The sequence below is a fragment of the Pan paniscus genome, chromosome 12 (genome assembly GCF_029289425.2).
Source record: "Pan paniscus chromosome 12, NHGRI_mPanPan1-v2.0_pri, whole genome shotgun sequence".
In the NCBI taxonomy this organism is placed as follows: domain Eukaryota; kingdom Metazoa; phylum Chordata; class Mammalia; order Primates; family Hominidae; genus Pan; species Pan paniscus.
In genome coordinates this window covers 102,754,797-102,767,935 of record NC_073261.2, presented here as the reverse complement: position 1 = coordinate 102,767,935, position 13,139 = coordinate 102,754,797, and the positions used below count along the sequence as shown (strand labels likewise).

The following is a 13,139-nucleotide window of genomic DNA, read 5'->3' as shown; positions in this document are numbered from 1 at the left end:
GAAGAAATATAATACTTTTCTATCTCCCCTTCCCTCATGAATAAATTACTGTTTTATAAATTATATTTACATAGTAACTTACTATGTAATGCAGTGCAAAAGATAGCTAATTTCTGAAGAAAGATCAGCATACGCCATATATATACACATATGTGTAATATATATATATTACACATACATATATAGTATGTATATTATATATATAATACTATACAGCCCTGAAATATGGGCAGGGTTTAGATTCTGTAACAATACATCTGATGTAATATGAAAGGTCACACACAAAAAAAAACAAGAACAAACTTTGGTAAAGTGGGGATCGACTCTAGAAAAGCCAGATAGAGATGAAGAGCAAATATAATGCCAACTTTCTCTGAAGTCTTTCCTTATTTCCCCCATTCCTAAACATAATTAATTGGTTCCCTTCCCAGAACTCTGAACGTTATTGTGTCCCTTCTGTTAAAGCACTTATTCCACTGAATCATTACTACTGGTATATATACCAATTCCCCTGGCAGACTCTAAGCTACCTGAGAACAGGAATATGTTATTTGTGTATCCCACATGCCTGGCATAATGTCAGGCACATAACAAACATATACATGTGGGGGTAAAAGAGGGAATGTATATATTTTTAAACAGTCACTAGATAACTTTGTAGGTGTCAGGGTACAGGGATAACATGAAATAGATTTAAAGATTTGCCTCAGATTTTACTGTAGTTTTGAGTCTTATGGAAACTAAAACTAGATAAATAAAACTTCATCTCCAGAGTCCAAAAAACTTGATTGAGCCTCAAATTATAAGCTTTTTATCTAAACATTCAGACAGTGTTAAAAATATGTTTTGCAGGTTTATTATTAACAATCTTTTGATACAGACAAAAGTTGAAATTATAGAATCTGAAAAATCAGGCAAAACAAAGTCTTAACTAAAATCCATCTTTTTTACTGTGATTCAAAAAACAAAAGTAAGAATTTATATTGAGGAAGATCAGTGTACTACAGGAACATGAAAAGGTGTCTCAAGGCACACAGGAAAAATAGGTATTCTGAAGCCAAGAACATTCTATTCACTTGAAGTAAGCCCTTCAAAACTCTGGTATGAAATCTCTGTCCATATTATGTGCTATACTATACAAAGTATGCTGATAACAACCCGATAAAAAGGAAAACATTTTAAACTAATGAACCATATGACCTGATCATATGTTATCGTAGTCTTCCAGCTAGAAAAACAAATCTCAGAAGTAATCCATTTGCTTCTATACAACATATTTTAGACAATCTTCAACTAAAACTAAAACCACGCTTTCTCAACATAAAAAGCTTTCAGCTAAAAAATCGTGAGGTGTACTTAAAATCTAAAAGGAACATATAACACGACTTTTTGGGTGCTTAATAAACAGCAATATGCCTCTCTCTAAAACAGTCTAAATCAGCTAGAAAAGTAGCACTGCATTTGTAGCCAACAGTGATCATAATTAAGCTAAAGAAAGACATGTTTTTCTTGTCATCTTTATTCAAGTATTTCACAGCAGTTATATTACAAATTACAGTAAATGTTCAAATTCCAGAATTCAAAAATTAAATAATTTACTTCAACTAATGTAAAATGGAGTCAAATGCAAAACATCAATTTAACACAATTCTAAATTAAAACTACAAACCCAAAATAGACCATAGTTGATGAAGTCTACTTAAACTACAAAGTAGACATACATGACTGAAACCAAATTGGACTCCCAAAGTCTAAGTAACCAGATGTACAGAATACAAAAGATGCAGGTACAAGCCCAAATTCAAGCTTACAATGTGATTACAAATAATAATTATAATAACAATGGCATTCAGCTACGGGACCTGACACTGAAGATACCTACTGAATAGCACCATAGCTGAACCAACTTAATCAAAAAAGGGAAGAAATTACCCACTCCCTAAAAATAAAATCCAGTAAACCTACAAATACATTGGCTTATGAGAAAAATCAAGTCACGAAACAACATTAAAAAAAAAAAAATCACAGGTGAGATTCAAGCTCGAAAACACAATTAACTCCACAGCCATCAGTTTCAACCCTAGTGCGGTTCCATCATCTTCGAAAAGCCCCCAGGGTCCCCACAGCTGAGCATGAATTATTGCTGAGCTATGCTGTGATACATATTTTACTCATCTGAGAGCAAGGTTTTACATAGGAGCTTATCTTTATAATGCTCACAATAGGAAATAAGAACAGAGGTCAATTTGTACATATTTTTGCCAATGCTATACAGCAAAAATGAAAAACTTACAGAAAGGTAAACAAAATTGAGTCCACTTTTTTAATTTCACAAGCTGCTTTAAACTATAGAACCACCAGATATCTGTAAAATAAGCAAAACTGGTAAGTGTGTTTTTTTAATCGAGGGAAATAGGGCCAGAGGAGTTGGTACAATTTCAGCTCATTGTTCTCCCCTTGGCATTAGATTGACTTTCTCTTTAAGACCTAAACTGTTCAAAGTGGCAGTTCCTATACTGAGGTTGCCTCCAATTTCTCCATCTACATTACGGTTACAAAAACAAACAAACAAAAGCAACTTGATCTTTTGGAAGCATTTTAATGCTGAAAATAAATACATTTCCCTTTTCAAACTCACTGATGGCTAAAATCTTAATTAATTGTACAAATTTAGTAACCTACTAAGAAACATGTGCATTTTTTTTCCTTTCACAAGTGCTGCTGTTACTTGAAAAGAACGCTTCTGAATTAGAATAACTGGAATAAATATTTAAAAAAAAATAGTGCAGCAAGAACCTGAGACTTGCAAAAAACCCTTTTACCAGAAACTTGCTACAAAAAATCTGCTACATCTTATTTCATCAAATCTTTAAATTCTGTAACAATTTCCATCAAAATACAAAATGCTAATGTATTAGACAATAAAATAGTTTGAATCGGTATGATGGTAATAAATACTAAAGAAAGCATGAAAATCCTCCCAATAATCAAATTAGAGGTTTCAAATAACCTCCCCTTTAAAATGGTTCATCGTTAATCGCACTTGCCCACCTTAAAAATACAGTGTGTCTACATGGGTAGCATCTTGACTTGTATGACTAACTGGATATTACAGAAACTTCACAGACTAGGTACAAAGAAAACACGTGGCATTTAAAAAAAAATTAAGCTAGAATTAGAAGGCGTTAGATGTAAATGTAAATGCAAAGAAGCACTTTGGATTACTGCAGTAGGCTATGGCCAAAGTATGCTTTCTGCACACTACAAAGAGCCAAAGACAAGGAGACAAGTACCTTAGCTTCAGGATGTAAACGGTGGCAAAGTGATTACAGGACTCTGTAAACACTGTTGGTAACTAAAATACAAAAAGCTGAGGTAGCTCAGAATCTCTGCAGTAGTCCAAGACCATTCGCCCTAATTAAAACCCAAACTACATGTGTTGCATATATTGGAAAGACACACCTGCAGCTAACGGCTACAATGAATGAAGATACCAAGCCAACTTGTTGGCAAAATTTTCTTTTTGTTTAAAAATCATCTGATAAAAAAAGTCACTGCATCCTTTGCCTCGTTGCAACTGCCTAGACTGTGTCTCCAAATTTGTAGAAAGTTTTTGTAAAACTAGTAACCCATAATTAATTTCAGATACATACAATTCACAGAAATCACTCAACAAGATTCAAAATGGTTTCCAATCAAAAAGAAGAGTTGTGAAGGTAAGCTTAGGAGATGGGATTTAAACATTAATACTGTTATTCAAGGACCATACCAGGGCTCGTTTGCAATTAAGCATACAGAAAATGAATTTTATGGAGCTTCTGATGAATTCCTCTCTTTTCTGTCCATTTGGCAAGTCCTGGCTTTAAAACAAAACAACAATTTACTACATATGAAAACCATTTTTCTCTGGGAACTCAAACATGAATAACTATTAAATTGCCACTGACAGAAGAAAAAATGGCCACTATCTATTTATTTTCTAGTCATCATTGTTAGCAATACCAAAACCTGTGCAGTTTTGTTTTTTGTTTTTTGTGTGTGGACTGTGTATTATTCTTTGTTGTTATTCATGTTTCTTAAACCAAAACAGACCTTACAAGAAAACTTACCATTTTAGTATATTATGTGGCTTACTGGGTGTCTTGATTGAGCTTTGAGAATAAGACAGGCATTTCATACCCAAACACTGGTTGTCTCTTAATGACATAGAGTATCAAAACTTATTTTCAAGGTTGTGACCAAAGAAATATTTCTAATTTATTTGCTTCAAACAGCCCATCCTTTTAGCCTTATCTTCCTCATATGAATAAAAAGGCACGTTAAAGGCAGTTCTAAAGAGCCTGACCTAATTTCATCCAGTTTCTTCAGCTTCCCACCAGAACAGACCATAGCCAACTCTAAAACAGGTTTCAGTCCATTACCCAGATGGGGGAAAAATATGATTAAAGGGGTAAAATGGAGGAAAAAAAAATAACAAGTTGCCCACTGTTTAAACAATTCAACACAGTTAGAACTGCCCCCATCCAGTTTCCTCCTGTTTGCTGGTCTGCTCCCTAAGAGAGGAGTCTCCAAAAGAGAGTGCACAAAAAGAGGAGCAGAAGCGAGAGCAGTTTCTGTAGCACCAAAATCTCCAAGCTGTGGGGTTGTATTTTTTATTTGTGGAAAATACAACATGTTTCTGAAGTTCTGTTTGGTTCTTGTAGGCTGGTTGGTTTCAGGTACCTGAGACAATAGCACCAAATTCAACAGAGAGAAAGAATGAGTGAGAGAGCACTTTACACCAAGGCTCTGCACATAATTGGTGCAATTTGAAATTGAATGGCTCAGAAGACTGCTCTGTGAGGAGCAGATTGGAGAGGATAAACCACTCATCTTGAAAAGTTCATAGGAATGTCTCAAACATATGAACTGTTCTTTCCATCTCCTATAAAAGGAAAAAAAATGCATGTTATCTATTAAGGGAAAGACAAAAGTGTTCCTCATTACGGAAGAATTCACTTTACATTTTTAGGGAATGAATTTGAGATACAGGTTAAACTTTGAATATTTTCCTGATTATAATACCATAGGTAATTAAGACTATCTCCCCTAGATACTTCCAAGTACCTCCTATTTTATATTTAGGCCAATAAGGATGATGATGATGATGGTCACACTCAACAAATAACTCACTTATTATGCCAGTAATATCAGTATGAGGTATGATATGAGTAATATGAATATAAGGATGATGATAGCAACACTTAATGAGTAAGTTATTATGCCAGATATTTACTGAGATTTCTATATATAAAATACATAAATATAAGTAAATATTTATATTTATATGTATGCATATATATATAATTTATATATATAGTTTTAACTCCCATAACATTGAAGATTGAACAAACGTATTACTATCAGGCCCATTTTACAGATAAAGAAACTGAGGCACAGAGGGGATAAATAATTTGACAGCTAACAGGTGGCAGTCAGGATTTGAATACAGACAGCCTCACTCCAGAGACTGAGCCCTTCCTTCCTCATTATATTTCACTAACTCCCAAAGCAAAATGAATGCATTCAGTATAGTGAAACTTATGCCAAAAAGCAGAATGCATTGTGTTCCCACTTCTATTCACTCCAACCAGAGCTGAAAAGAAAGGGTTAAAAAAGAGCCAGAATGAGTGGCTTCCATCACTACCACCATGAAAGCCACTCACTGCTGATTCTGTTATCAATCCCTTCTCTCCCTAAACTAGGCCTCTAGATTATTAGGATTCCACACTGAGATGTTTCACTGGTGAGGAGTATTTAATGCATTCAAGCTAATAAAACTGCAACCATATGAACAAAGAAGTTCTAGAATTTAAAAAAATGTGAATAACTCTACCCCGCACATTTTATTCAGGTGGGCAAATGTCAAATACATCTAAGACACTTGCATTTTTTCCTTCCCTTTAAACAGCTCCAAAGAAATTCTATTCTACATCTCTGCAAAACTAACAGGCTGTATTAACAGATCATCATCCGATCAACAAGTTCTTCCATGTGGCCAACAAAAATCACTCCTGCTAAATGTTTTATCATATATTGCCAAATAAGAAAAGAAAATTACACATGAAAAATAACTATATCCTTTACATATAAATCTTTAATATACTAAAAATATTCCTTGAGAGCAGAGACTTTGTCTTACTCATTTTTTGCATTCCAAACACCCAGCACAGCATCTGGCACTGCAGGTACCCAATAAACATTTAATAGATAGACCACCAGATATACAAACTAACAGGCAAATCAACAAAGAGAGTTGAATTAAGTCATTTAGCCATTTTGTGGGTAGATGAGTGATTACATTTGCTCAGATGACCTGAAAAGGCAGAAGTGTGGTTTAATGATGGAAATTATATAAACAAAGATAGGAGCTCACTTTTATACAGGAAGAATTTCCCTTGGTTTAGAGTTGTCTAGAAAGGGAATGTCTCATCTCTAAAAGTATCTCAGCAAAACGACAGTCGCTCCTTCATATGGCTAATTTATAGGACTAGATTTAACTAAAATAAGATGACTTTTGAGTTATCTTCCAACCATTAATGGCAAATAGGTCTCACTACCCATGCCAACGCCTTTATATCAGCAGTGGCTACCTAGGAAGCAGTGATAAGGAGTGTGGGGCCATGACCACATCCAACAAGCCCAAGTGACAGGCTCAATTGGTACGTCAGTTATAAGCAAGTAGGGAGAGAATTGTGACATACTATTTCTGTATATTTACCACCCTAGAACCATGGATTTCTGTGTTTTGACAAAAAAAAGGAACTCCAGATTACTTCTTTCCAGAGACAAAATGGTACAGAAAGGCTTTATTCTTCAAACTGTAACTCTTAATGATTTTTGTCTTAAATCTTCAAAACATTCTTCAGTTAGTTGGTAAAAGACATAGATGTAGGCAAAATAACTTTTTTTCCTCTTTTCTTTGGAACAAGTAAAATCAAGTATTTGTTTATTCTACAGATAAACTAAACACTTACCTCTACAAGTTGTGATTTGTCATAATCTTTACGATGACGGTAGATACACTGACTAAGAAGAGAATATAATCTCTCAAGCTGATCAACTGCCAGATTGTTGCTTTTATCCACCAACAAATCAAGCAATTTCTAAGAAAAAACAGAAAAGAATAAAATGTAATTTGATTTCACTGGTCAAACTGAAATTGTATATTCAAATGGCTAGTCAATAAACACCATAAAGCTAGGATGTAACAGTGAACATGAAATTAAAAGATTTGAGGGCTTAAAATCATTCCCTTAGAAATTCTTGGACTACTCCCGTATCTTTCAACTCCTTAAAATACACATAACTCTTTTTTACTAGGAGCTCTGAGGCATTTATATTTCAGGGTTAAAGCAGGAAAACTACTTTTACTCAACTGCCTACAAACACATTCAAATCTCCGTCCATTCATTTAAAACTGACTGGGAATAGCTAAGCTTACCTTCAATCTCTCACGATCAACTATAAGAGGAGGCACAGGCTCAGATGGCTCTTCTGGAACCAGTTCCAGGCTTGTCGTTTTTGCCTGCTCTAAAATTAATTTACGGTATTTCTTTACTTTAGAAGCACCTATAATTGAGACAAAAAAAGTACACTGCAGCAAGTAAAAGTTAAGAAAAACCAGTCTTAAGCAGTTATAAATTCTTTTACCTACCACACAAATCCCTTTTGGAATGAGGAAGGGTGTATTCTTAAGTGATTTTTTTTAAAGCAACCCAATGTGGTAGATTTTTTATTGGTAAGACTAAGTAACCCAAATTAAAGAAAACTAAACTACAACTTAAAAAGCCAAGTCATACTAGAGTATCACCTAATAAGCATATCCACTAAAAGGAAGATAAAAGCAATCTTCACCTCTAACCACTGACTTAACAAACAGCCTTCACTCTATGACAGCTACCATTTTACAACTGGGAGCTTTCAGAACCGCAAGAAGGGAAGCAACCTAGAAAAGCAGATACTAACAAAAGTGGGGCCCACCTGTCTACACATTTGCCTCCCAACCTAAAACATTCCCTTCAGCATTGCCTGAAATTTCTTGTCTGTTACACTGCCTAAAATTCTATTAGAAATTGATTCAGAGTTTAACATTTTTTTCTTAAAAATATAAACCCATTAAAAGTGTAATAGGGCTGGTGTTCTTTCCTACCTTAGAGTAAATTAGTGTAATCTAATTACTTTCCTCCTCACATTTTGCTGAGACCAGCCACACTAAACAAACAGAAATTTTAAGGTGGATAAGCATAATTTCACGAACCCAGGCATTCTGAGGGGTACAAAGGGTGGGTAGACCATGGAGCCCTGTGCTCCCCTAAGTAGGACTACTCTTAAGAGGAGGATGAGTGAGGGGAAGGAACACAAAGACAAACTTGGACTGTTTCAGAATTTCATACAGGATGTGGCCCATGTCAGGGACACTAAGGAGAACATATTTATTAAGTGTCTCAATGCAGGGACCCGCCTCCATCCTACATTAGTCCTCTTATTTCTTACTCCCAAGTCTTTAAACTCATCCTCCTTCTCAATGCCTGCTTTATAAAACAAACAGCAAACGAACCAAAGTATTGCCTTCAAAAACATGTATCATGATATATCAGAGAAATTTTATATTTCAGGCTGCTTTTAATGTGAAAGACTTCATAGTTCAATTACCATATGCTAGGAGTTTTGTTAAAATCATATTGATCCTCATTACTACATCCATGGACTTCTAGAAGCCTGAAAACTCAGATTAGGATACTGTCCTGATAATTCCAAATGAAAGCTTCAGGTCAAACTTTTACACAACAATTATCTTTATAGTGTTTAGATCACCAACGGAACACAATATTAATTTAAGCCTTTTTCAGCACGCTTATGGAAATCTCATAGAAATCAGCATTAAAATAGACTCCTCTATCCCCACCCATTCGGCCTCATACCAGATTCCTTCTCCACTTTTCCCATGCTGTTATATTCATTACTTAACCCTAGCTTTAACGTATTTTTAAAGTTCTGTCTATCTGATAGCCCAGAATGAATACTGCTCTGAAAACTATTTTAGTATTAAATATTGAAGAATAAGACAAATGTTTAACAGGTAGCATTTAAGAACAGTAAATTTCTCTTTATCCATTAAAGGAATTCTTAGACTTTGAATAATATTTTCCTGCTTCCTAACTCTGCTAAAGGACTTAAAATACTGGCAGAAAAAAAAAAAAAAATTTCCCACATAGCCCAAATCCCAGGCTGAAGCTGTGTACTCCACTCCACACAATTTAGAGAAAATAATATAATTTTAGGATAGCCTCCTATAAGAGTACCTATCCAGGAAGGAAATGTATATTGAGCAGGGTAGATATCAACTCATCCCAGACCCTGCTATGGGCTAAAGAATAATGATAAAGACAGGCTAGAAACCCTTAACTCCCTCTTTCTGCTGCTTCTTAAATGAATCATGTAGCCATAAGAAGTCAGAAGCTGGGAGAGTACTCTGATTCCCTGAGAACAAGGTAAACTTGACAATGATCGCTCTGCTTCTTTCCCCCACTATTGGACTTATAAAGCAATGAAGGCTTTTAGACTGAACAGCCCTTGGATTCAACTAACAATGACTGCCTGGAATGAATATACCTTAGTATGTGCCAGTTACCACGAGAGGCAATTAAAATACACGATTAATCCTTGCAACAACACCATTCTGAAGTTGAATTTCCTAGATGAATAAATAGGCTTGGAGAGTGTAAATAATGAGCTCAAAGTCACATGATTATAATGAACAAGAGTGGTAATTTAATCTAGGTCTATATTACTCTTCCGAACATATCATACTGGTATTATCACTAAGTCTTCTCTGCCCACACCCAGCCCATGCCAATAATTCTTCTTGGAATTCCATCTTCTTAACACCTGTGGATTTACTCAGCTTTCAGTCATAAATCCCTGAGGCTAGGGGTGATAATCAGGCAGGAGGCAGAAGAGTAAGCGGCCAGTAAAGCAATGCACTTGAAACGATACACCCTCTGAAACTTAAAGCAAAATTTGGTGCATGCCTCTGTGTGTGTGTGTACGTGCACGCGTGTGTGCTTTTCTAGAGAACAGGATGAAAACTTTAACAGATTCTCAGAGGGGTATAATTATTCATCAACTATTACTACTGGGAACCAGATAAAATACACAACGAATTAACTCTGGAGTTTAAACCTTCAGAAGATTTTTCAAATATTAGCTCTACCTTCTTTATCCAGTTCTGCATCTTTAACCTCCACATCAGGGCCAGGTTCTAACTTCTCATTATTGCTACATTCCAGTGCCTCTAGTTTCTCAAGATCATCTCCATGATTTTCAGTCGAAGTTTCTGGTTTTTCTTTTGACTGGTCCTCCAGAAGAATCTTTTGTTCAGAACTACATTTATCTCCACTATCACAGAAAGAAACTACTTCAAGCTTGCCATTCTGACATTCCAGAACTGGTATTCCTTCAAAACTGTCAGTGGAAGCCTCACCATTTAGACAATTTCCTTTAAGGAAAGTCTCTTTCCTGGAGGTCTGCTCCGGGTTTAAGGAACTGCTGCTGTTGACCAGTAGAGATTCATTTGAACTTTCCTCCTCAGTAGATGCAAAGTTCTCTTTTGTGCCTGCTCCACTGTTAAGCCTCTGCCCCTGGTCCAAGTCCATGATGTCACAGGATGATTCGTCATTGGTCATAGATAAGTCTCCAGTCTCTTCTCCATTTTCCTCATGGCAGTCAGTGCTTACCTCAAACTCTCCATTCTCTAATAATTTCCTGTCCTCCGTATGGTTCTCATAGTCTGCAAATTTGGTGTCTTCTTCATCTTTTTTTAAATTATTAACTTTCCTTTTCTTAATAATTCCTTTACCCCACTGTGATCTCCGCCTTGATTTTCTCCGAACCCGAACTGTTTTACAAGGAAGGAAAAAAGATATGTAGAACTTGGAATGCAATACCAATTTTACATATGTTTATTAAACAGGACCCAAAAGAAAGTAAACCCATGCTGATGTAACACACAAACAAAAACTACTTAGCTCTTGACATTCATGCTGACTAATCCTTGCAACCTACAAATGGAATGGATATGAAGTCAGGGATGAACTCTGCAGAATAAAACATTTTTTAATGTATTTCCTGTATGAGTTTATTCAGCACTAATCTTTTCTACTATCCTAGATCCTACTTTACTACTGTTCCTAATTTTCAACATCCAAAAGCCACGCATATAATATACACATTTAAAGAATGACCACATTACCAGGCTGCCAGAAAGTTTGGGGCCAAAGCCCTGGATTTCCACCAGGAAGGTGGATGTTTTACTAGCAAAAGGTAGCTCCTAAATCATGAAAGAAAATAAAGACATGATTCAATATAGCATAACAGAACAGTTAAGGGTATCCTCACAAAGAAACCTCTCCTTCCAGAAAAAGGAATCACCCAAAGTTAAGTATGACCATGGATAGATGCCTTATGAAGGTTATTTGGACAATTTGGTGAGCCAACTGTTAATCTCTTCTAGCACAAACAGTTCACCCAGCAGTATCAATTTCTTGCAAAGTTATTTGAGAATATGTAGGAAAACTAAGCCCTCTGCTATCAAGGCAACAACAACAACATAAACAAAACACTGAAAATAAATACTTGGTCACTTACGTGAAAAGGGAGGCCTACAAAAGTTGTAAGGACTATACTCTTAGATGCTAGAAACTATCATGAGCTTTATGAGTAGGCAGCTAGGGCCTCTAGGTATTAATGGACCCTGGAATTTTTAATTTCTCACATATGTATCAAATTGAGGTAGATGGTTAAGCAAGTCTACCTCATTGTCCCTTAAATAAACAAAAAGTTAACTTTTATAATTTGGGACACTTGCATAATACAGTTAAGTGTTCTTCAGAACACTTAAATACAAAAATTATTAAAGCAAACCACTTATACTAGAGCTGAATCACTTCTGGTATCTAACCCCAAATTCTAAATACTAGTTTGTTGAAAGTATCAGAATAAAAATATTCATTTTTTCTGTGGTTATGAACATAATAATTTTAACTTAAAAAAAGACAATATATATGTTTACTACATCAAAGCTGAAAAGCTTCCTGGGCAAAGATATTTTTTAAAGAAAATATAAATATGAAATCACTAACTGTAGGTTGTTTAATCTGTAGTTTAAAAATTGCTTTATAGAGACAGAAAGGAATATGGTCTTTTAATGACAACCCTTGTTTCTTATATTCACACTGCTTAATATGAATTTAGAATCTATCAACAGTGTAGTGTATTTACATACTTATTTAATCCTTTCATCTTTAATCCCTGCTGCATCTCTGTAAATTCACAAGAAATAGATAAATTTAGTTATAAATATTACTCTTCTTTCTTACCTAAGAATATATCTCCTAAAGGTTTCTGAAATCATCTCCAAAATTCAAGTTATTGAGTCATTTGGCTCAACATGTATTTTTCCTTCAAAACTGTAATCCTGTTAGCACTAACTCTTCATTCTTTTCCCCTATTAATTTCTATTTATATAATTTAAAGTTACAGGGTAATTAGCATAGAGAAGAAAATTTCTGTATTAATCTACTGTTAAAATCTGGTACACAGGCTCAGGTGATGGGCATTTGTAAACATCCCATTAGCTATAAGAAAAACTAATCTAGTCCATATAAAAAATAAAAAGCATTCAGCTTGCTCTGACTCTGCAAGTTAGCGCTATTAGGCTTTTACTACCTGACAGGCCATTCCTGACACCATAACCTCTCTTATTCTGCAACCATGTAACTGAAAGTACAATAGGTTCCCTTTTTCTTTCCTAAGCCATGAAACTAGAGCAAAATGAAGCTGAACTCTGCTCAATCAGGAGTCACCTCAACTACCTGACATGCAGTACATAAGCAAAGGCTGGGAGCCCTGCTGAAGCAAGTTACTGCAGGATAGACCTGGCTAATAACGGTAAGAGAAAATGTTCTTAATCTTTGGGAAGTAGGACTGGAGGTATTTTTCTCTTCCCTATATAATTATTTCTAATGGTTGGTATAATTTTGGCAAAATAAGAGAAACAGACCACATTAGCTCCACAAGAAGAGATTTTTGTTTTAGTC

General features: G+C 35.2%; 1 protein-coding gene across 4 annotated transcripts in view; it reads right to left on the bottom strand.

Annotated features, from left to right (window-relative positions):
• Positions 1 to 1,503: 1,503 nt before the first annotated feature.
• Positions 1,504 to 13,139, bottom strand: part of ATAD2B (ATPase family AAA domain containing 2B) — a 178,019-nt gene continuing 166,383 nt past the window's right edge. For 2 of the 4 annotated variants that reach the window (XM_003827018.8, XM_008952374.7), the window contains exons 25-28: positions 10,256 to 10,939; positions 7,484 to 7,611; positions 7,017 to 7,145; positions 1,504 to 4,924 (exon numbers count right to left, since the gene is read on the bottom strand). In XM_003827018.8, the coding sequence (XP_003827066.1) occupies positions 4,883 to 4,924; positions 7,017 to 7,145; positions 7,484 to 7,611; positions 10,256 to 10,939 (983 nt within the window). In that variant the 3' untranslated portion in view covers positions 1,504 to 4,882. The remainder of the gene's footprint in view (positions 4,925 to 7,016; positions 7,146 to 7,483; positions 7,612 to 10,255; positions 10,940 to 13,139) is intronic. The other 2 variants (XM_008952375.7, XM_055108176.3) reach the window with 1 other exon arrangement.